This window comes from Carlito syrichta, unplaced genomic scaffold (assembly GCF_000164805.1).
Source record: "Carlito syrichta isolate Samal-C Ts95f unplaced genomic scaffold, Tarsius_syrichta-2.0.1 Scaffold303683, whole genome shotgun sequence".
NCBI classification, from domain to species: domain Eukaryota; kingdom Metazoa; phylum Chordata; class Mammalia; order Primates; family Tarsiidae; genus Carlito; species Carlito syrichta.
In genome coordinates this window covers 131,328-153,599 of record NW_007247779.1, presented here as the reverse complement: position 1 = coordinate 153,599, position 22,272 = coordinate 131,328, and the positions used below count along the sequence as shown (strand labels likewise).

General features: G+C 43.4%; 1 protein-coding gene across 1 annotated transcript in view; it reads left to right on the top strand.

Annotated features, from left to right (window-relative positions):
* DOPEY2 (dopey family member 2) overlaps positions 1–22,272 on the top strand; it is a 111,561-nt gene that overhangs the window by 55,022 nt on the left and 34,267 nt on the right. The window contains exons 11-19 of the mRNA XM_008059065.2: positions 2,102–2,204; positions 3,590–3,781; positions 6,072–6,756; positions 7,764–8,035; positions 13,031–13,183; positions 13,952–14,052; positions 14,472–14,662; positions 18,427–20,053; positions 20,852–20,963. Coding sequence (XP_008057256.1) covers positions 2,102–2,204; positions 3,590–3,781; positions 6,072–6,756; positions 7,764–8,035; positions 13,031–13,183; positions 13,952–14,052; positions 14,472–14,662; positions 18,427–20,053; positions 20,852–20,963 — 3,436 coding nt within the window. The remainder of the gene's footprint in view (positions 1–2,101; positions 2,205–3,589; positions 3,782–6,071; positions 6,757–7,763; positions 8,036–13,030; positions 13,184–13,951; positions 14,053–14,471; positions 14,663–18,426; positions 20,054–20,851; positions 20,964–22,272) is intronic.

The window sequence follows — 22,272 nt, the reverse complement described above, 5'->3', positions numbered from 1 at the left end:
GGTCACATTCATCAAATCCGCCTTCCTCACACAGCTCTCTTGGATGTCTGATCTATTTAAAGAAGCTTATTTTGTGACTGTGTGACTGAATAGAGTGTTTTTTAAATCTTCAATCTTCTTAAATTCTTATTAAAATGTATGTATAACTGGTCAGATAAAGCATTAATGTTTTAAGCTACTGTAATCAGCTTTACTGTCCCTTTTAATCGGGTGCATTGCACCACCTCTAACGTGTGTGGTGGCATACCCCGGGGAACATCATGCCTTCCTGGAAAGCCCTTTCCCATGTCATTTTTTTTCACAGGAGGACCAAGGCAATCTCTCAAACCCTGTTTTGTCTATTAGGCACGCTGTAAAACTCATTTCTTGTTAATCTCCTGGGTAAAACTCTGGGCTGGCTAGCTTTTCTTCCCATACCTCACAGCTGTGATAGAAGCTTTCCATATTAATGTTTGTGGTGTGTGCCCTTTGACTGGAAAGCCTGACATTAACTCTTCAGACTAACCCCAAGAGAAGGAGGCACTTCTGTTATGCTTTTGTTGTGTATATAAGAAAGTCAGGGCCCAGAGTCATGAAGTACTTTGGCATGGACTTGCAAATCTGTGGCAGTTGAGGTTAGAACCCAGCAGTGCCTGATGTCGGAGTCTGACTTCCCAATTTCTACCACTACACTCTTTTGCCCAGATAGGCTCACAACCCTGGGGTGGATAAGTTAATTGTAATTGGATCCATAGGCAACTGAAAGGCCATCTTATACTGAGATTAGAATATACTGTGGTCAGCTTTTTTGTTTTTGTCTTTAATTTGTTAAATTTTAGGTTTTTTTATACAGATGAGATCTTGCTGTGTTGCTCAGGCTTGAACTTCTGGGCTCAAGCAATCCTCCTGCCTCGTCCTCCCAAAGTGCTGGGATTACAGGCGTGAGTCACTGTGCTCAGCCAGGGTTGTTTAATTTTTAAAAGAAGAAAATATTGCTACCCAGATAGAGCTAATTCCCCACCTTCCCTCCTATCAACCCAGAGTTCATCACTGTCCTGAAATGAGTGTCTATCCTTCCCATGATGATGTTATCAACATTTATAACAAGTGTTTGTCCATAAATAATATTTTGTCTGCTTAAGTTCTGCATAAGCGGTATCAAGTTGTATATAACTTCATGTCATGTGCTGTTTTGGGAAATTAATAGTCCTTTGGAGTTGTGTTAACATACACATCCAGTTCATTCACCTTAAGTTTAATAGTTCATAGTGTGAATAAACCAGTTTTGATCTTTTCACTGTTATGAATAGTACTGTGGTGAACATCTTAGTCCTGTCTCCACATAGGTTTCTTTAGCCAGACACCTATGAGTAGAATTGCTAAGATGTAGTATATGCAGTTCTTCAAAGGCATTCTCTTTCTCAGAGCAACTCTGAGATACCTTAGTGCCAATTTGCAAGGAAGAAAATTAACTCAGGTTGATTTGAACCATGGCAGCTAGATGAATCCCAAGTTACTCTGTTTTGACAACCAATATATACTTTTAAACATACCTATTTATCCAGTTACCTGTTTATTTAAAAAGAAGTGTTGAATTTCAGAATAAGAGAAGCAACTAAAAATAGGGATGATAGGTGGTGTTGCTCTTCTTTAGAAGCTGAAGAATTCTAGGCAATTAGCGTGCTGAAGAATGCATGGGTGTTATGTGGGGAGGCGGCATCTTGGGCGGCTCCTACTGGAAGTGAACAGCTGTGTGGTCTGTGGTCCTCTCCAGTCCTACCTTGTGCCTTGGACTATGCCTACGGGTTGGTGCTGGGGGCCTGGATTTGCACCTGTTGACAGCACTCCCGGTCTACCGAGTGGGGAATCCCACTTGGGTGCCACCCATGTGTGAATGGGTAGAGTTAAGTTGGAGTAAACTATTTTGGAGACCAACACATTGAAGACACGTACTGACACTTGTCTGTGTTAGATAGTTTTAGTCGCCAAAGCTTCATTATTAGAACTACAAAAGCTGTCTTTCTTTATGTTTGAATTAGAATAACTTTACTGGAAATCATAAGAAATGCTTGAACGTAGTATGGGGAAAAGAATTGATTTTTCTTTCCCATGACTGACCTAGACCAGTGAAGCAGAGTTACACTGTCAGAAGTGATGTCAGCCCTCCCCCGACAGTCTCGGAGCTCTGTGCCCTCCTTGTGTTCCTCCTGGACGTCATTCCCCTGGTGAGTACTTGGTAAAAGCTGGTTCAGTGCTTGCTATCTTTTATGTTCTGATTGGTATTGTTGGCCTGTTTTATAAACTTAAATGTACTGAAAAATGATTTTACATAAATGCACAACACTTTGTTTCGCCTTGGAAGAGATGGCCCGATGTAATCTCTCTTTTTTTATTTTTTATTTTTTTGAGTTGGGGTCTTACTCCCTCACCCAGGCTGGAGTGCAGTGGCATGATCACAATGATCACAGTTCATGGCAGCCTCAATCTCCTGGGCTCAAGTGATCCCCCCACCTCAGCATCCAAATGGCTAGGACTACAGGCACACCACCACGCCTGGCTAATTTATTTTATTTTATTTTTTGTAGAGACGAGTTCTTGCTGTGTTGCCCAGGCTGGTCTCAAACTCCTGGGCTCAAGCAGCCCACCCTCCTCGACCTCCCAAAGTGAGAAAGAATTATAGACGTGAGCCACCATGCCCAGCCTAATTTCTTATATATATATATATATATATATATATATTTTTTTTTTTTTTTTTTTTTTTTTGAGTTGGAGTCTCACTCTGTCGCCCAGACTGGAGTGCAGTGGCCACTCCCGGCCACCGCAGCCTCGACCTGCTGGACTCCAGCGATCCTTCCGCCTCAGTCTTCCAAGTAGCCGGAATTACAGGCATGCGCTACCATGCCCGGCTGATTTTTTGATTTATTGTAGAGATGAGGTCTCGCTGCCCAGGTGGGTCTCGAACCCGCAGGCTCAGGCAATCCACTCACCTCAGCCTCCCAAAGGCGCGGGATTACAGGCTGAGCCACCGAGCCCGGCTTCTTATATTTTTAATATCTTATTTAAAAGGAATTATAACTTTGGGGCCAGTTGTAAGGAGACTGAGCTGAAGTTATGCCAACCAGCTGATGAGCTAGGTATCATATCTGTGCTACAGATATTGGGATGAGAGGCAATATATTTCCTAGCTAAAATTGTGTCATTGGCTCATTTTCTCAAAGGAAACTAATTTCCTTAATATAGAAATATATGTGGCAATTTTGTTTTCCATTAGAAAGGGTAAAGTCACTTGCAAAGAAAGGAAGAACATCCTTGATTTATCCAGATCAAAATGAAATATTGAGCCTGGCACTGTGGCACACACTTGTAGTCCCAGATACTCAGGCAGCTAAGGCAAGAGGATTGCTTGAGTCCAGGAGTTTGAGCCCATCTTGGACAACATAGCAAGACCCCGTCCCCCCACCCAAAATATGTATTTGTTTTCTGACTTGAGAATTAATATAAAACTTATGCTCTGAAAAATGGAATTTCCTAATATGCCATTTTGAGGTGCACTGTCTTTCTAATTGTAAAGTGACAACATGTGCATTAAACCCATGTTTTCATTTCCCAGGAACTTTACTCTGAGGTGCAAACCCAGTATCTCCCGCAGGTGCTTGGCTGCCTGGTGCAGCCTCTTGCTGAGGACATGGAGACCTTAAGTTTACCTGAACTCACACATGCCTTGAAGACGTGTTTCAAGGTGCTCAGCAAAGTCCAGATGCCGCCTTCCTACCTTGACACAGAGTCCTCAAGTGGAATGTCGGTGTGTGCTCTTAGAAATGGAAATGGTTCTCTGGACAAAAAGCAGCTTATACCTTCCTGGGAGTGGAGTCATTAGGGTTGGTTAGGATGGGAATAAAGACAAGAAGATAGACAGGTGATATGCCAAATATGCTTATAAAATCCTCACGCACTTTAAAAGGTTTTAGCATAGCTGTTAACCTCCTATGTTTCACCTACTCCGTGCTATTTCCTGCTGCATAACTATGGTTAATGACTACCAGCTATGCAACTTCAGTTAATGGCTAGATCTAGCTAGCCTTCCAGATCTTTCTACATGTATGTTTGTATGAATGTGATTTTGGTTACTTAAAATATAAGTGACATTGGATACTGGATTGGTTTACCACAACTGCCATAACAAAGTCCCAAAGACTGGGTGGTTTAAATAATAGAGATTTATGTTCTCACAGTTCTGGAACCAGAGGCTGATAGGAAGGTGTCACAGGGTTGATTCTTCCTGAGTGCACTAGGGAAAAAGAGTCTGCCTCCTGTCTCTCACCTAGCTGCTGGCAGTTTGCTGACAACCCTTGGTGCCTTGGCTTGTCAAATTATCACCCAGTCTCTGCCTTTGTGTTTAAGTGGCCCTCTCCCTCTGTGTAAGACTGTTCTATGTCCAGAATTCCCCATTTTGTAAGGACATTGGTCTTATTGGATTCAGACCTACCCTAATCTCATCTTAACTTGATTATTTGCAAAAGATTATTTCCAAATAGTCTTTCACGAGTACTGGGTATTAAGAACTTCAACATCTTGGGGGAACACAATTCAACCTATAACATGCACTAGTCCCTGACTTACTTTGGTTTTCATTCAAATAATATTTTGGGGGACATCTTTGCATGGTGGTATACATAAAGGTATCTTATTTGTTTTAACTACTGCATAATAATCTGTTACGTGGATTTATAATTTCTTCAACAGTCCCCCTAGATATTTAGGTTTTTTCCCTTTTTCATTTTTAAAAACATCAGCATCCTCACCCAGCTTGCCCATGGGGGCTGGTGTCTCTGAAGGATAAATTCCTAGCAATGTGTTGTAAACAAAAGGCATATGTGCTCCTTTGCACTGTGAGAGATGTCACCAAATTGTCTTCTGAAAAGACTGATGATGACAGTCCCACAAACAGTTGAACGCCCATGTTCTTTGAATTATTTCTATTTTCTCTTTTATTTAGGGATTTGAAAATCCTGCCCTTGAAATCAGTTCAATGCAGTGTCAGGTGTGTGAAGAGACAAAAAGGGAGGGATTCTGAGAGGGAGCTGTGCGTATCAGGTGGTTTTGGAGGTCAATGAGCTGCCTGGTAGGCATGAAATCTCAACTCACAGGCTCATTACAGACTGTTCCTTCAGTTTAGGAGTTCTCTTTCTTTTTTCTAGCTGTTGTAGCTACTGAGGAAAAAAAATCCCGCAACTGATTTAAGATATAAAGCTTGGGCGCATGTAGCCTATAAATATGAATAAGAATATGCTTCAAAACTTACATACTACCTTCTGATTCTTCCCTACAAAGCATGGTGTTTTAAATGCTAAAAAGTTTCAAATTTAATGTATTACCTAAGTATCACTCTGGGATAACAGAAAAAGTTGATCTGTTGAGAGTTGAAATATCATCGCTTTGGAAAAGCTACCATATATGTGTGTATGTCAACATGTACATAAGTATGTGTATACATGTATGCATATATATGTATTTTTGGAGCAAACACTGTTTCACCTTTCTCTTCTTATTTTTGCATGCCTCTATTTTGTCCTCAGCTTAATGTCCTCGTTCATATTTTTTAATTTGTCAAAAACAATTTCTAAACAACTTGTTTGAACCTTGAAGGGGTTAAGTGCTTAGACAAATACATAAGATAAAGTAGATTCAAAAACCAACCTCAGCTGGGCACAGTGGCTCATGCCTACAATCCCAGCACTCTGGGAGGCTGAGACAATAGGATTGCTTGAGCCCAGTAGTTTGAGACCAGCCTGGGCAGCACAGCAAGGCCTTGTCTCTATTTATATTTTTAAATAAATAAATTTGTAAAAAGCCAACCTCCCCAGAGAACACGTGGGTACATCACCCTCTTCTTTGGCCTCTACCACCCTCCTTCCCCTTCTCTATGTGCCCTCTGAATTGCATTATACACTTTACACAGGTATTCTCTTGATATAGAGTTATGATTTTGAAAAACAGGTTTGAAATACATTCGTGGTTTGCCTGCTTCGACTTATACATGAATTCCTTGGTCTCAAAAGATGCGCAATACACGTTTTTTTCCTTTTTTGCAGAGTCCAGTAAAAGGTGAAAATGACAAAATAATTTTGGAAACAAAAGCCGTGATTCCAGGTGATGACGATCCTTTGTTTCCCTCCATGAAATCCGAGGACAGTGGGATTGGGCTCAGTGCCTCATCACCAGAGCTCTCTGAGCACTTGAGGGTTCCTCGAGTTTCTCTCGAAAGAGATGATGTTTGGAAGAAGGGTGGGAGTATGCAGAGGACGTTTCTTTACATCCAAGAGCTGATTGCCAACTTTGCCAGCAAGAACATTTTTAGAGTCCAACAAACAGCATCAGGAGAAGAAAGCAAGTCTGAAGAGGCCGCAGGGAAGAGGGCCAAGGGTGGGACACAGGGCCTGGCAGTCGATGACTCCAGCAGGAGGAATGCATGGGAGGCTAAGCCCATCACTGTGCCCCAGTTTAAGCAGATGCTTTCAGACTTGTTCACAGTGCGAGGATCTCCATTTAAGACAAAAAATTCAGAGTCACCATCATCTTCACCCAGCAGCCCTGGCAGAAAAAAGGGGGAAGAGTGGGACGTTGACCAGGTGGTCATTGACCTGGGGGGCTCCAGGGAGGACTGCAGGGAGGCCTTTGCAGCCGCCTGCCACCTGCTGCTGGACTGCGCCACCTTCCCTGTCTACCTCTCCGAGGAAGAGACTGAGCAGCTCTATGAAACACTCTTCCAGCTTCCAGGTGAGAGGTAACCCTGCTGAAGTCCCCCTTAGATCATTTGACTGAGATGATTGATGCAACTTGAGTATCCCTTACCTGAAATGCTGGGGACCAGACATGTTTCAGATTTCAGATTCTTTTTGGATTTTGGAATATTTGTGTTATACTTCACTGGTTCAGCATCCCTAATCTGAAATCTGAAATCCAAAATGCTCCAATAAGCGTTTCCTTTGAACATCATCATCAATGCTCAAGAAGTTTCAGATTTTGGATCATTTTGGAATTCAAGTTTTGGGATTAGGGGTGTTCAACCTATACTTACAGACCAGCTAAAATATTGTCAGCTAAGAAGGGACTGTTGGCTGCATTTGTGTCCTTCTTTATTTTGTAACTAGTTGTGTATGTTTTTGACTTGTGTATCACTACATGGCAAGGTGGTAAGTGCTAGGTCTATGTTTTTAAACTTGGGTGTCCAGCAGCCCATCAGAAGGTCTAAAACATAAAAGGTGCTCAATAATAGTAACTAGACTCTTGCATGATACCTGTTGGCTTGCTAGGGCTGCTGTAACAAAGTACCATAAACTGAGAAACTTGCTTCACAATTTTAGAGTCTGGAAGTCTGAGGTCAGCATGTTGGCAGGACTGGGCTCTCTCTGAGACTCTGGGTAGAATACTTCCTGGCCTCCCCCTGGCTTCTAATGATTGTCAGCAATTCTTGGTGTTCCCTGGCTCACTTGTCTGCCTGTCTTCACATGGTGTTCTGTGTGTTCCTTTTTTCACATTCTCCTCTTCTAAGTATTCCAGTCATATTGGGTTAGGGCCCACCTTAATGACCTCATCTTAACTTGATTACATCTGTAGAGACCTTATTTCCAAATTAGTGTCAGCAGCAGAAGATTAGCACACTGCCATGCAGGTAACTTTCATAAATAACTTCCTGGATCTAGAGTGCTATAGAATTTGCATAGTATGGAACCATTCTTATGTGGTTTTGTTTGTTTCTGCCTCTCTGGCTGGCTTCCTTTCAGGATCCAGCGATTCTAGTTTCCCGCCTTGGCTGAAATCCCTTATGACCATTTGTTGCTGTGTGACTGACTGCTACCTCCAGAACGTGGCCATTTCCACTCTGCTGGAAGTTATCAATCATTCCCAGTCCTTAGCGCTTGTCATCGAAGACAAGATGAAACGCTACAAAAGCTCGGGACACAACCCATTCTTTGGCAAGCTGCAGATGGTGACGGTTCCTCCCATTGCTCCAGGGATCTTGAAAGTTATTGCAGAGAAAACAGATTTCTACCAGGTATTTCCCACCAGGAAGAGGGTGGGTGGGACCTCCTTCTCAGATCATTTATTTAAAGTTGTTCCTAAGATTACAGTCCCTGACTGTGATAAGGAATATGACTCCTCCTGTGTCCACTGAAAAGTTGCTGAATTCCTGAGACTGCCTTTTTTGTCTCTGCATTCCAGACTCCTGGCACAATTTCTGGCCCTACAATGGGTACTCACTAAATACTTATGCTTAGTTTTAGACTGACTGGACTTCATATGTAAGGGATTGTACAATTTCTAAATATTAAGAGGAAGAGACTATGCCATTACTGGTAAGGTTAAAGACTGCTGTTTTTTTAGCTTCAAGAAAAACATAGTAGTTGTCAAATTTAGGAAAGATTATTGCAAAGATGGTGGGCAGATGTTATTCATCTTTCTTGGGGACAAAGTAAGAATTACAAGAAAATAGTTTACAGTTATATATTATTACTGTGCATGGTGGTACACACCTGTAGTCCCAGCTATGGGGGAGGATCACTTGAGCCCAGGAGTTTGCATCCAGCTTGGGCAATATAGCAAGACCCGGTTTCTAAATATATATATATAATATATAACTGTAAACTATTTTCTTGTAATTCTTACTTATACATATAACAGAGCTTATTTAACTGCAAGAAGCTGAAAGTTATTCCAGCTAGTTTATCAGTAAAAGTGAAGCTTATTATAAAGAGAGAGCTCAGCTGGGCATGGTGGCTCATACCTTTAATTCCAGCAGTTTGAGAGGCGAAAGTGAGAGGATTGCCTGAGCGCAGGGGTTTGAGAGCAGCCTGGAAAACTTGACAAGACCTCATCTCTACAATAAATTAAAAAATTAGCTGGGAATGGTGGTGCTTTCCTGTAGTTCCAGCTACTTGAAAGACTGAAGTGGAGGAATCACTTGAGCCCAGCAGGTTGAAGCTGCGGTGGCTGTGAGCATGTCACTGCACTCCAGAATGAGACTCCGACTTAAAAAAGAGCTCGTAGAAGTCAAAGAGTGTACATGGAGTGGAGCTGGGTCTCCAGGATCTTTCTGGAAAACTATCGGATCCTGAGGCTGCTCTCTTTGCCTGGAGAGCTCACTGTGCACACCCACCCTCTGCCAACCTGGCTTCACTTTGGTTGTCAACTTGACCTTCAGTCTACCTTATAGCCCTCAGGCTTGGATTACCCTAGCTAATGAGGATTGTATCTCTTATAATTCCAAACTAAATGGTCAAGATTATTAAAAGGTCTGTCAGTGAGGCCACCTTGAGTCAGGTGCCTTCTGCTGGTTCAGTTCTCCACAGCAGGGTTGGGGATCAAGTGGGAAGAGATGATGTGGCATAGTAGACACGTGCCCACTGACTGGGGCCTGAGTATGGAACAGATTATCCCTGTAGGTGGAAGAAGCAGCAGACACTCTGGAAAGTCTGAGCCACTGAGGGATTTAATAGCCATCCTGAAATTGTGTGTGTGATATACTGAGACCGAGCCATCCTTGTAGATGTTACAGGCTATCCTCAAGAGGCTTTCAAAATAGATGGCTTTTCACCTATTTGGGATGAACTCTTCTCAAAAAAGTCATTTAATTAAGGTTAACTCTCATCTTGGTTTCTTTTTCTAAAAAGTAACAGCTTTATGGAGATACCATTCATATACTGTATAATTCACCCATTTAAAAATGTAAAACTTGGCCAGGCTTGGTGACTCAGCCTGTAATCCCAGCACTTTGGGAGGCCAAGGCGAGTGGATTGCCTGAGACTGAGGGTTCGAGTCCAGCCCGGGCAACTTGGCAAGACCTCATCTCTACAATAAATAAAAAATTAGCTGGGCGTGGTAGCGCGTGCTTGCTACTTGGAAAGCTAAGGTGGCAGGATCGCTGGAGCCCAGCAGTTCCATGCTGTGGTGGCCATGAGCATGCCACTGCACTCCAGCCTGGGCGACAGAGTGAGACTCCACCTCAAAAAAAAAGTAAAATTCACTGGTTTTTACTATATTCACAGAATTGTGCCGTTCTAATTATAGTTTTCTATATCTATCTTTTTTCGTCTTCCTTTGCTGCTTTTTTAAAATTAAGTGAATATTCCCCAGTGTATTATTTTAATTTCTTTAATGACTTTTCAATATTTTTTGAGTTATTTTCTTTTTTTGAGTCAGTCTCACTTTGTCATCCAGGCTGGAGTGCAGCGGCATGCTCATGGCCACCGCAGCCTTAACCTGCTGGGCTAAGGTGATCCTTTTGCTTCATCCTTCCAAGTAGCTGGAACTGCAGGCATATGCCACCATGCCCAGCTAATTTATTTTTATTTTTATTGTAGAAATGAGGTCTCACACCATGTTGCCCAGACTGGTCTTGAATATGTGGGCTCAGGCAATCCTCTTGCCTCTGCCTCCCAAAGTGCTGGGATTACAAGCATGAGCCACCATGCCCAGTGGAGTTATTTTCTTAGAAGTTGCTCTGGGGCTTGCTATATATATACTTTGTCTGAATCTACTTCAGTTCTATACAGACTTACTTTCAGTAAGATAAGAAATACTATCCCTGGATAGCTCTGTTTCTCTTTCCTCTTTTTTGTGCTATTACATCTATGTGTGTTACAAACAAAAATATATTACCATAATTTTTTTTTGAGTCAGAGTCTCACTCTTTTGCCCAGGCTGGAGTGCAGTAGCAGGCTCACAGCCATGGCAGCCTCAACTTGCTGGGCTCAGGGGATCCTTCTTTCTCAGCCTCCAAGTAGCTAGAACTACAGGTACGTGCCACCACACCTGGCTAATTTTTTTATTTATTGTAGGGACGAGATCTCGCCAAGTTTGGTCTCAGACCCCTGGACTCAAGCAATCCTCTTGCCTCTACCTCCCAAAGTGCTAGGGTTACAGGCATTAGCGACCATGTCCAGCCTGTCATAATTAGTAATCTATATCATTGTATGTCTTATAAAGAGAAGAAGAAAGGAAAACATATATATGGAGAGACTTTGTTATATCAACCTTCTTATTTACCATTCCTGGCTTACTTTGTCTGTGGACTTGAACTAACACCTGTTGTTATTTCCTTATTCCAATACACCTTTGATCACCCACCTTGTGTGTATTGTTATTGTCAAATATATCTCTATATGACTTAGGACCAATAATATATTATGTACCTATTATTTTACACAACTGTTTTCTAAATCAGTTGAAAGAAGAAAGGAGAAGCATGCATTTATACTGTCTTTTTATAATTACATGATTACCTTTACTGCTGCTTTTTAAAAATATATGGATTCAAATAACTGACCTTTCATAGCAGGTGGTAATGACAGATTTCAGGTGACTAAGAAAACACCTGGAACACAGAAGTGTAGAGTAAGGCTGAAATATATGAAGGAGCAAGTGTGGTTTTTGTGGTTAGCATCAACTACAAAAACCCTCCAAAAGTAATTTTTTTTTTTTTTGAGTTGGAGTCTCACTCTGTCGCCCAGACTGGAGTACAGTGACTGCTCCCGGCCACCGCAGCCTCAACTTGCTGGTCTCCGGCGATCCTTCCGCCTCAGCCTTCCAAGTAGCTGGAACTACAGGCGTGCGCTACCACGCTCGGCTAATTTTTTTATTTATTGTAGAGATGAGGTTTCGCTGCCCAGGCAGGTCTCGAACCCGCGGGCTCAGGCAATCCACTCACCTCAGCCTTCCAAAGACGCGGGATTACAGGCTGAGCCACCGAGCCTGGCTCAAAAGTAATTTTTTAGTTGGGGGGTCTCACTGTCTTACCAGCCTGGAGTACAGTGATGCGATCATGGCTCACAATAGCCTCAAACTCCTGGGCTCAGGTGGTCCTCCCACCTCAGCCTCTCTAATAGCCGGGACTACAGGCATGTGCTACCACACCCAGCTAATTTTTTAAAAAAATAGAAATGAAGGCTCACTATGTTGCCTGGGCTGGTCTTGAACTCATAGGCTAAAGCAGTCCTCCTGCCTCAGCCTCCCAGCATGTTAGGGTTACAGGTGTGAGCCACCATGCCTGGCCCCTCCAAAAAAATCTTTTAAACATTCCAGGAGGAGTCTCTTGCACATAGATTTGCCATAGGAACTGCAAGCAAGAGGACTACTTTATGTAATTGAGAAGTTTTGTATCTGAAATTTAATTGTAACTTGATTGTTGGAAATAACTTATCCTTAGAGAAGAAAAAATAAAATAATAGTTAGGGGATAGAGCCAGTTAGCTGTTAATGGACCTTTACAGAGAACACAGTTTTGTTGAGAAGAAATAAATGAACCAAAAAGTGAAGTTATTTGCTCTGAGATATTCCTACAGTGTTACAGTCTATGAGATATAAGCTTTTTCCATGATCTGGAAGTATGCATTCAGAAATTCCCCTCCTGGAAGTGGGGACCAACCCTTCTGAATCTCGCTCTTACTAGGACAGGCACACCAACAAATCTTGTGCTCCCTGGGATGTGAGTAGGGACTGAAGCCTGTTGCAGGGCTAGGGAGAAGGAGGACTCAATTTGGGGTGTGATTGGTGTCCTGCTGAAAGTGAGGCAGGCATCAGAAAAGGGATTGAACAAGCTTGTGGAGTTCCGGCCGCCAGCGCGACTCTTTACCAATACTGTGGTAGCCAATTTGAGCAAACCCGATTTGCGACTACTGCAAATCCACCAAACTTCCTAGGAGGCACATCTGTGGATTCCCTAGTGCCTACACAGGGTGAGGCATGTATGTGCTTGTTGAAAGAATGCTTCTACCACTCAGGTCTAGTTTCTGCTTGATTCCCTTTCTGAAAGCACTGTGAAGGTCTGGCGAGGGTTGCATTACTATTAAACCCAGGTTTAACCTCTAATGTTGCTTGGATGACTTATAGATGGTTTTTCTTGCTTTATTTTATTTGTTGGTGATAAAGGATTCTCACATAGCAAATATAGGAAAAAGCCAGTACCCTGGGGCTGGGACTGGACTATATAAGGAGGAAATGAGTGGATGTCACCTGTGTTGACATGGTTCCCGCCTGCCTTTTCCTTGCCCTAGAGGGTAGCTCGTGTGCTCTGGAATCAGCTGAACAAGGAGACCCGGGAGCATCACATCACCTGTGTGGAATTGTTCTACCGGCTGCACTGCCTGGCCCCCACGGCCAACATCTGCGAGGACATCATCTGTCATGCCCTCCTGGACCCTGACAAGGTGAGTCTTTCCAGCCTGTCATCTCCATACTGCAATGACCCTGGCTGCTGGGCTGGCCCATTGCCTTATGTGCCTAAGGCAGACTTACATACATCCAGTTGAAGTCTTTCTGGGGCTTGGTGGTGACTCTGATTAATAAAATAAGCAGAAGTGGTACAGAATTTCAGAACTGTAAGGCTCTGGAAGCACTAACCATCCTTTTTTAAAGATCTAGAAATGTGGTCTGTGTCCATATCAAGGCTCACCAGGGAAATCTGCCCAAACTTGTAAGCACTTGCAGGGGTTCTGGAGCTATTGGCAAAATAGGCAGTTGAAAAATAGGCAGAATTCATTGTCCCTTTAAGAATGTGTTGTTTCAGGGTCTCCTTTACAGTCTAGTGTGTGTCCTCCTTCTTTAAGATGCTTGGGCCTGGCACTCCCAAGGGGCATGAGGAAGCTGTGCTCTTTTGTTTTCCTTAGACAATAGGCCTCAAGTGTAACCCTGGCCACCAACTAATGCCATGTCTTGAGTGTGCACTTTACTAAATGCGCATGTTAGTTAAAGGGAGCAAGGAAAGGGGGTAGAATGCGGGTTTCCTTTTCCTTCTAAGTCAAACCACAACAGTGGAACATCTTTGCTATGGTTGATGTCAGTCCTGCTGAGATCTTTCATCTGTTATTTATTTTTATTTTAAAGTTGTGGGGTACAGTCTGTTATTTAAATGGGATTCACTGTGAATTGTCAGTTACAAAACCAGTTTCCTCACTTCTGTTTCTTTTCTTATCAAGGGAACAAGGTTGGAAGCTCTGTTTAGATTTTCCGTAATCTGGCACCTGACAAGAGAGATCCAGGGCAGCCGAGTGACATCTCACAATCGTTCCTTTGACAGGTAAGGTGGCTGTCATTATGATTTACCCTTAATGACTGGCCATAGTGGCTCACACCTGTAATCCCAGCACTTTGAGAGGCTGAGGCGGGAGGATTGCTTGAGCCCAAGAGTTCGAGACCAGACTGGGCAACAGAGCAAGATCTCATCTCTACAAAAAAATTTTTAAAAATTAGCCAGGCATGATGACGTGTGCCTGGACTTCAGCTTCTTGGAGGACTGACATGGGAGGATCACCTGAACCCAAGTTAAGGCTCTGGTGAGCCACAATTGTGTCACTGCACTCCAGCTTGGATAACAGAGTGAGACCCTAACTCAAAAAAAGAAAAAGAAAGGAAAGTAAGAAGGAAGGAAATATATGATTTACCATTAATGCACAGTAATGGTTGAATGTGTATCAAAGGTGTGGCTTTCCTCTGCAGGTCCCTGTTCGTGGTGTTGGACAGCTTAACCTGCACAGACGGTGCCATCAGCGCAGCAGCTCAGGGCTGGTTGGTGCGTGCTCTCTCCCTTGGAGACGTGGCACGCATCCTTGAACCTGTGCTCCTGCTCCTGCTCCAGCCCAAAACCCAGAGGACTTCCATTCACTGCCTCAAGCAGGAGAACACTGCTGGTAAGCAGGACCCCAGGCATGGGACCTCAGCTACCTGTTGTGACAAGGGATTTAGACTTACTAGGTGGTTTTGCTGTACCTATGAAGGTACTCTGTAAGTTTTTGTGGACTTAGAAAATTTAAGGACCCAATGATCTAGCCCTTACAACTACTTGGTGTTGTGAGTTTGCTGCTATCACTTAAAAATCAAATTATTTTGTTTTTTAAAAAGGGAAAATTTTGAAATATGCAATATATTTTTAACTGTGTTCACTACATTATGCAATGGATCCCAAAATGTATTTCTCTTGTCTAACTGAACCTTTGTACCCCTTGACCAGCTCCCCCCACCCCCGTCTCTCGTAACCACTCTTCTCTCTACTTCTGTGAGAGTAGATCATAAATGTTCTCACTACATTAAAATGATCATTGAGGTGAGGGATATATTAATTAGCTTGACATAATCATTTCACAATATATACATATATCAAAACATCACATTTTACTCCATAAATATATGTGATTATTATTGTCAATTAAAAATTTCAAAATATTTTAGAGCCCATGTTTTAATAATAATTCTTGATGCTTTTGCAAGAGAATACAGTTCAAATGTATCTAAGGTAAGAGGAGAGAATAACAGAGCATCTGTCCAGATGTCTCCCAGGCTGACACCTTCACTTAGAAGAGAGGAGTTGAAGTTGGACATCTGATGTGAAGTTATTAAGTTTAGGTTTTCCAGGCGAGCACTTCTGTCCAGATCTGCAGCGTGGGGTAGTCAAGGTAGCCTCCAAGTATGAATGACTGAAAATGTCAAAATTTGTGTATAAATTGGTCAGATGTACTTATCTTGGAAAATAACTTTTATTTGTGAACCTTCAACTGCAAGGTAAGTGGTTTCTTTTCTATCTGCACTCTAAAGTTCTTTTCAACTATAAACTCCTATTAATCAGATGATCAGAAATGCAGAAGAAATAAACCTTCTGGTTCAGAGAACTGCCAGAGGCATCTTTAACACAAATTTAAAAGATTATAGGTAGGAGTGCAGAAAGAAAAGAAAAACTAAATACACACAATGAGTCTATTAAACTTCCAATATTAACACCTGATGCAGTTAATGAACTAACATTTCTTCCTCCAGTAACTATTTTTTGTTGACTCTGCAGTTTTCCACAGGATGCTCACTGGATTATAAATATTCTTTGTCAGTCTTATCATTTAGAGAATAGCTGCTAAGTAAGCAGAGATGTATGAAGTGGCTTCCTCTTTTTACAGGGTTCCTGGCCTAACCCTTATAAACCCTAACTTTCCTTTGGCAAAGAAAGTTGGTTGCCTTCTCAAAGAGAAACATTTCATTATCCCCCCATTATAAATAAATAAAAAGTGAAACTTTAAAAAGTATAAACTAAGCACCTGCTTAAAACTTTGGCTCGGCTGGATGTGTGGCTCATACCTGTAATCCCAGTACTTTGGGAGGCCAAGGTGGGAGGATCACTTGAGCTCAGGAGTAACATAGCCTGGCCTGGGTAACATAGCAAGATGTGTCTTACAAAAAATTTTTAAACAGCCAGGCATGGTGGCATGTGCCTATAGTCCAGCTACTTGGGAGGCTGAGATGGAAGGATCACCTGAGCCCAGGAAGTCAGGGCTATGGTGGCCATGAGATGGAAGGATCACCTGAGCCCAGGAGGTCAAGGCTATGGTGGCCATGAGTGTGCCACTGCACTCCGGCTTGGGCAACAGAATGAGACTCCAACTAAAAAAAAAAAAAAAATTCTGGCTCCCGTTGGTGGCAGCTAAATTTTCTAGTATGTCTTTATCTGTTTTAAGTTCTTGTCCATAGTTCATTGGGCTTTAAGTTCTTCCGCACTGACTTGTTCCCCTAATTTGTGTTTTTCTGCTGACCACAGGAACAGTCTGCCACCTATAAGTAGAGGAGGACGTCTCCGCTCTGCCATTTTCTTTCCCTGAAAAAAATGAGAAGTGTACTGCTTGACCCACCCTACTACTGTCATGCTGTAGAGACCTATTTTGAAATTATCACTGTGCACTTCAAGCAGCTCATTGATTTCTGAGATCTTATTCTGCTTCCCTTCCTGACCTTGCTTAATGTTCATGGCATAGATTTGTTGAAATCTGTGTATTAAAAAATGTTTGGCAATACCAAAGGCTTTTGGCTTTCACTTCTTTTTTTTAATAGGCAGTGGTCATTGGCCTGTTTCACCTCTTTTGAAAGAGACTTGAATATTTTAAAACGTATGTTTTCTGATTGTAGATGTACTAACATGCAGCCGGATGCGGTGGCTCATGCCTGTAATCCCAGCACTTAGGGAGGCAGAGACGAGAGAATCGCCTGAGCCCACAGGTTCGAGACCAGCCTGGGCAACATGGCGAGACCTCATCCCTACAATAAAAAAAAAATTAGCGAGGCATGGTGGTACACGCCTGTAATTCCAGCTACTTGGAAGACTGAAGCAGAAAGATCTCCTAAGCCCAGCAGGTAGAGGCTATGGTGACCATGAGCATGCTACTGCACTGCAGTCTGGGTGACCAAGTAAGACTTCAACTCAAAAAAAAAAAAAGTACTAAACTGTTTATTTAAAAAAAAAAAAACCTCATCTCTACAATAAATCAAAAAATTAGCCGGACGTGGTAGCGCACGCCTATAGTTCCAGCTACTTGGAAGGCTGAGACGGAAGGATCGCCGGAGCCCAGCAGGAGCAGCCACTGCACTCCAGTCTGGGCAATAGAGTGAGACTCCAACTCAAAAAAAAAAAAAAAAAATGGAATAATAAGGATGTAAAAACGTAAGTGGAAGTCCCCCTGTAATGCCAGTTGATAGGCCTGGGTCCTACTGATGACTTCGCAGGTTGTCTTCCAGACCTTTCATAGCTATTTGTCATAGCTGCTTTCTCAGGTTGGGATCATTCTGTCCATACTCTTCTACAGCTTTATTTTTTTCTTTAACTTGATACATACTACACCTTGCTGCATGTATATCAGTATGTCTTTTTAAAACCTAAGCTGCAGTCCATGGCATACATGCACCTGATATGTTCAGTTAACCCTTTCTGTGGATCTTAGGTTTGCCTTCCAGTTTGCCTTTACACATGGCATTATTTCATACCTTTGAAAGCCTTCTGCTGACATTTTTGTAGGGAATTCCTGAGATGAAATCTTACGTATTTTTAAAAACCTCCCTCTAAAAGTTGTGATACCTAATTTTTTTTTTTTTTTTTTTTTTTTTTTTTTAGTTGAGGGGTCTCACTCTTTTGTCCAGGTTGGAGTACAGTGGCATGATCAGGAATCACCACAGCCTCGACCTCCTGGGCCCAGGTGTTTCTTCTGCCTCAGCCTCCCAAGTACTTGGAACTATGGGCATGTGCCACCACGCTTGGCTAACTATTTTTATTTTTTGTAGATACTAGCTCTCACTATGTTGCCCAGGCTGATCTCAAACTCCTGGGCCCAAGCAGTCCTCCTATCTTGGCATCCCAGAGTGCTAGGATTATAGGTGTGTGCCACCATGCCTGACTGTGATACTTAAATCTTTTTGACAGTATAGCTAAATTATCCCATCCCTTGAACATTCTGAAAAACCGGTTTGTTCTCTTTTGTCTAACTTTTGTTCATAAGTAATCTAGGCTCTAGTGGTGTCATTTCATATATGAGAATTTTATGAATATTGATCTTTCTGTCTGATTTTAAGACAAAGATTGCCTAGAGCTAGTTTATCAGGACCAATCCTTCTGTTCTAAAGTCGTTTGTCATTTTGTAATTTTCAGAGGACTTGCATCGTTGGTTTAACAGGAAGAAAACTTTCAAAGAGGCATATGGAGCGTCTGATCCTCAGGAAGGCAGCTCTGAAGAACAGCTGCCTCTGAGCCAGTTCACCACAGTTGACCGCGAAGCCATTTGGGCTGAAGTGGAGAAGGAACCTGAGAAGTGCCCTCCGAGAGGCGAACTGAATGAGGAAGACCTGCCCTACTATGTGGACCTTCCAGACAGAACAGCCCATGGTGCTCCAGACAGCAGCGAGCACACGGAATCTGCAGACACAAGCTCTGGCCACACAGACAGTGAGAACACGTCCTCCTTTTCCTCCCCTTCCCATGACCCCCAGGAGCTGAGCAATGAAGAGAACTGCTGCGCACCCATCCCCATGGGGGGCCGGGTACAACCCAAGCGCTCAGCTTTGCTGGCGGCCTTCCAGGTAGAGAACTTCAAGACCAGTCCCAAGCTAAGCCTGGTGCGGGTAGACTCGGACAAGACCCAGGCTTCAGAGTCGTTCTCCAGTGATGAGGAGGCCGACTTGGAGCTTCAGGCCCTTACCACATCCAGGCTGCTGAAGCAGCAGCGGGAAAGGCAGGAGGCCGTCGAGGCCTTGTTCAAGCACATCCTGCTCTATCTGCAGCCCTATGACTCCCGGCGGGTTCTCTATGCCTTCTCAGTGCTGGAGGCTGTGCTCAAAACCAACCCTAAGGAATTCATTGAGGCTGTGTCCACGACCAGCATGGACACCAGCTCCACCGCACACCTCAATCTCATCTCCAACCTCCTCGCGCGCCACCAGGAGTCCCTCATTGGCCAGAGTTTCTACGGAAAGCTCCAGACCCAGGCCCCTAATGTGTGCCCCCACTCTCTGCTCCTTGAGCTCCTCACCTACCTCTGCTTGAGCTTCCTGCGCTCCTACTACCCCTGCTACTTGAAGGTCTCCCACCGAGACATCCTCGGCAACCGGGACGTGCAGGTCAAAAGTGTCGAGGTTCTGATTAGGATAATGACTCAGCTGGTCTCAGTGGCCAAGTCTTCTGAAGGGAAGAACGTGGAGTTCATCCACAGCTTGCTGCAGAGGTGCAAAGTCCAGGAGTTCGTGCTGCTCTCACTGTCAGCATCCATGTACACAAGCCAGAAGCGCTATAGCCTGGCAACTGCCGACCATGGCAGGGCCCTACCCGAGGACAACCTGTTTGAGGAGAGTCTCATCAACTTGGGTCAGGACCAGATCTGGAGTGAGCACCCACTGCAGATTGAGTTGCTCAAGCTTCTGCAGGTGCTGATTGTCTTAGAGCACCACCTGGGTCGAGTCCACGAGGAGGTGGAAAACCAGCCAGACCTGTCCCGGGAGTGGCAGAGGGCCCTGAACTTCCAGCAGGCCATCAGTGCCCTGCAGTATGTGCAGCCCCACCCCCTCACCTCCCAGGGCCTGCTGGTCTCTGCTGTGGTAAGAGGTCTGCAGCCTGCCTACGGCTATGGCATGCACCCGGCCTGGGTGAGCTTGGTCACGCATTCCTTGCCCTACTTTGGAAAGTCTCTGGGCTGGACGGTGACACCCTTTGTTGTCCAGATTTGCAAAAACTTGGATGACCTGGTCAAGCAGTATGAAAGTGAATCTGTGAAGCTCTCTATCAGGTTTGTTGAGCTCTCTGTGGCATCTTTATTGCTTTAATGACAGTTTTTGTCACGCATGGCTGTTTTTGCCATGGATTTCAGTTAGAGGATTTTTTTCAACCTAATCAAAAGCCTGTTTAGTGTTGTTGAGGGGTAACAAGAAACTAAATGTGGAAGATCCTTTGTTTTTAATTCCACATAGTTAGCCAGGCTAGCTCAGTGTTTCAGGGCAAGTCAATTACTCTCCATTATTTTTGCAAAATAAGTAAAAATGTGACTCATCTTTATAGAAATTCTAAAACATATTAAACCATTTTTCCAAAGTGACTTTATAAATGTAAAATAGTGTAAGAAATGTCTAGCGTAGCCGGGCTCGGTGGCTCAGCCTGTAATCCCGTGCCTTTGGGAGGCTGAGGTGAGTGGATTGCCTGAGCCCGCGGGTTTGAGACCCGCCTGGGCAACTTGGCGAGACCTCATCTCTACAATAAATCAAAAATTAGCTGGGCGTGGTAGCGCACGCCTGTAGTTCCAGCTACTTGGAAGGCTGAGGCGGAAGGATCACTGGAGCCCAGCAGGTTGAGGCTGCGGTGGCCGGGAGCAGCCACTGCACTCCAGTCTGGGCGACAGAGTGAGACTCCAACTCAAAAAAAAAAAAAGAAATGTCTAACATTATTATATTGATATTTCATGGTGAGAGCCCCAATTTTTTAAGATGGTGATATCTCTCTGGTTTCTATGTTTATATGTACTATTAAACACCTTTATGGCTTCATTATTAAAAATTCTCTAAACTGGTTTCTCATTTCTTCACCACCAAAGCACAACGTCCAAGAGGGAAAACATTTCTCCGGATTATCCACTTACCCTTCTGGAAGGTCTAACAACTATTAGTCACTTTTGTCTTTTGGAACAACCCAACCAAAACAAAAAGGTAATTTTTTTCCTGAGTTCAAGGCAGCTTTCACATATTGTTTTGTCTTTACTGGATTATGACTATTTTAAATAAATAACTTACGTATTGTAACATATTTAAGTAATATATGTAAGTGATGAAAATGTATATGCAAATTCATGGAAGTCATGCAAATATGTCATGTACATGATGCAAATGATATGGAAATACATGCAAGTGATGTAAGAGTCTGTAAATGTATGCGGTCAGGAATGCAAATATATATGCAAATACATGTATGTAAGTAATGCATGTATATAAGTGATGCAAAAGTGGTTTTGTTTTTGCTGGCACTCCCCATGGGCTCCTTCAGTAACTGTATAGGGTAGAATGTAAAGCCACTTGTTTTATTTTGGGTTTATATTCATCTTTTTCACATATTTTTTACTTGCTGACATGGTGTTCATGAAATCTGAATAGAAAGACATTTTAGCTGTTAGTTGCTCTACCCTGTCTGGGATTAGGTCTTAGAATGCATCTGATTCTTTGGTTGAATAGTTGAAAAAGTTTGTAATTCAAAGTCTTAGACTCCTAGCTGTCTCTCTTTGAACGCAAGCACTAGGCTGGGTGCTGTGGCTCACGCCTGTAATCCCAATACTTTGGGAGGCAGAAGTGAGAGGATTACCTGAGCCCAGGGGTTCAAGACCAGCTTGGGCAACATGGCAAGACCTCATCACTACAACAAATCAAAAAATTAGCCAGACATGGTGGCATGTGGCTGTGGTTCCAACTACTTGGAAAGCTGAGGCAGAAGGATTGCTGAAGCCCAGCAGGTCAAGGCTGCTGTGGCTGTATGTGTGCCACTGCACTCCAGCCTGGGTGACAGAGTGAGACTCCAACCAAAAAAAAAAAAAAGAAAGAAAGAAAACAAATGCTAGCCAGATGTGGTGGCTCACGCCTGTAATCCCAGCCCTTTGGGAGGCAAAGGCGATAGGATTGCCTGAGCCCAGGGGTTCAAGACCAACCTGGGAAACTTGGTGAGACCTCATCTCTACAATTAAAAAAAAATAGCATGGTGGTACACACTTACGGTTCCAGCTAAATGGAAGGCTGAAGTAGAAGAATCGCCTGAACCCAGCAGATCAAGGCTGCGGTGGCCATGTGCAAACCGCTGTACTCCGGCCTGGCGACACTCTGACTCAAACAAAAAAAAAAAAGCATGCAAGCACTTAGTTGAAATGTAGTTCAGGGAAACATATTGCTCCCAGACCAGCATGTGTGTGACTTGCTTGGAAGAAAGTCCAACCACCCAGCCTGAATCCCACCAGCAGTGCTACCCTCGTGGGAG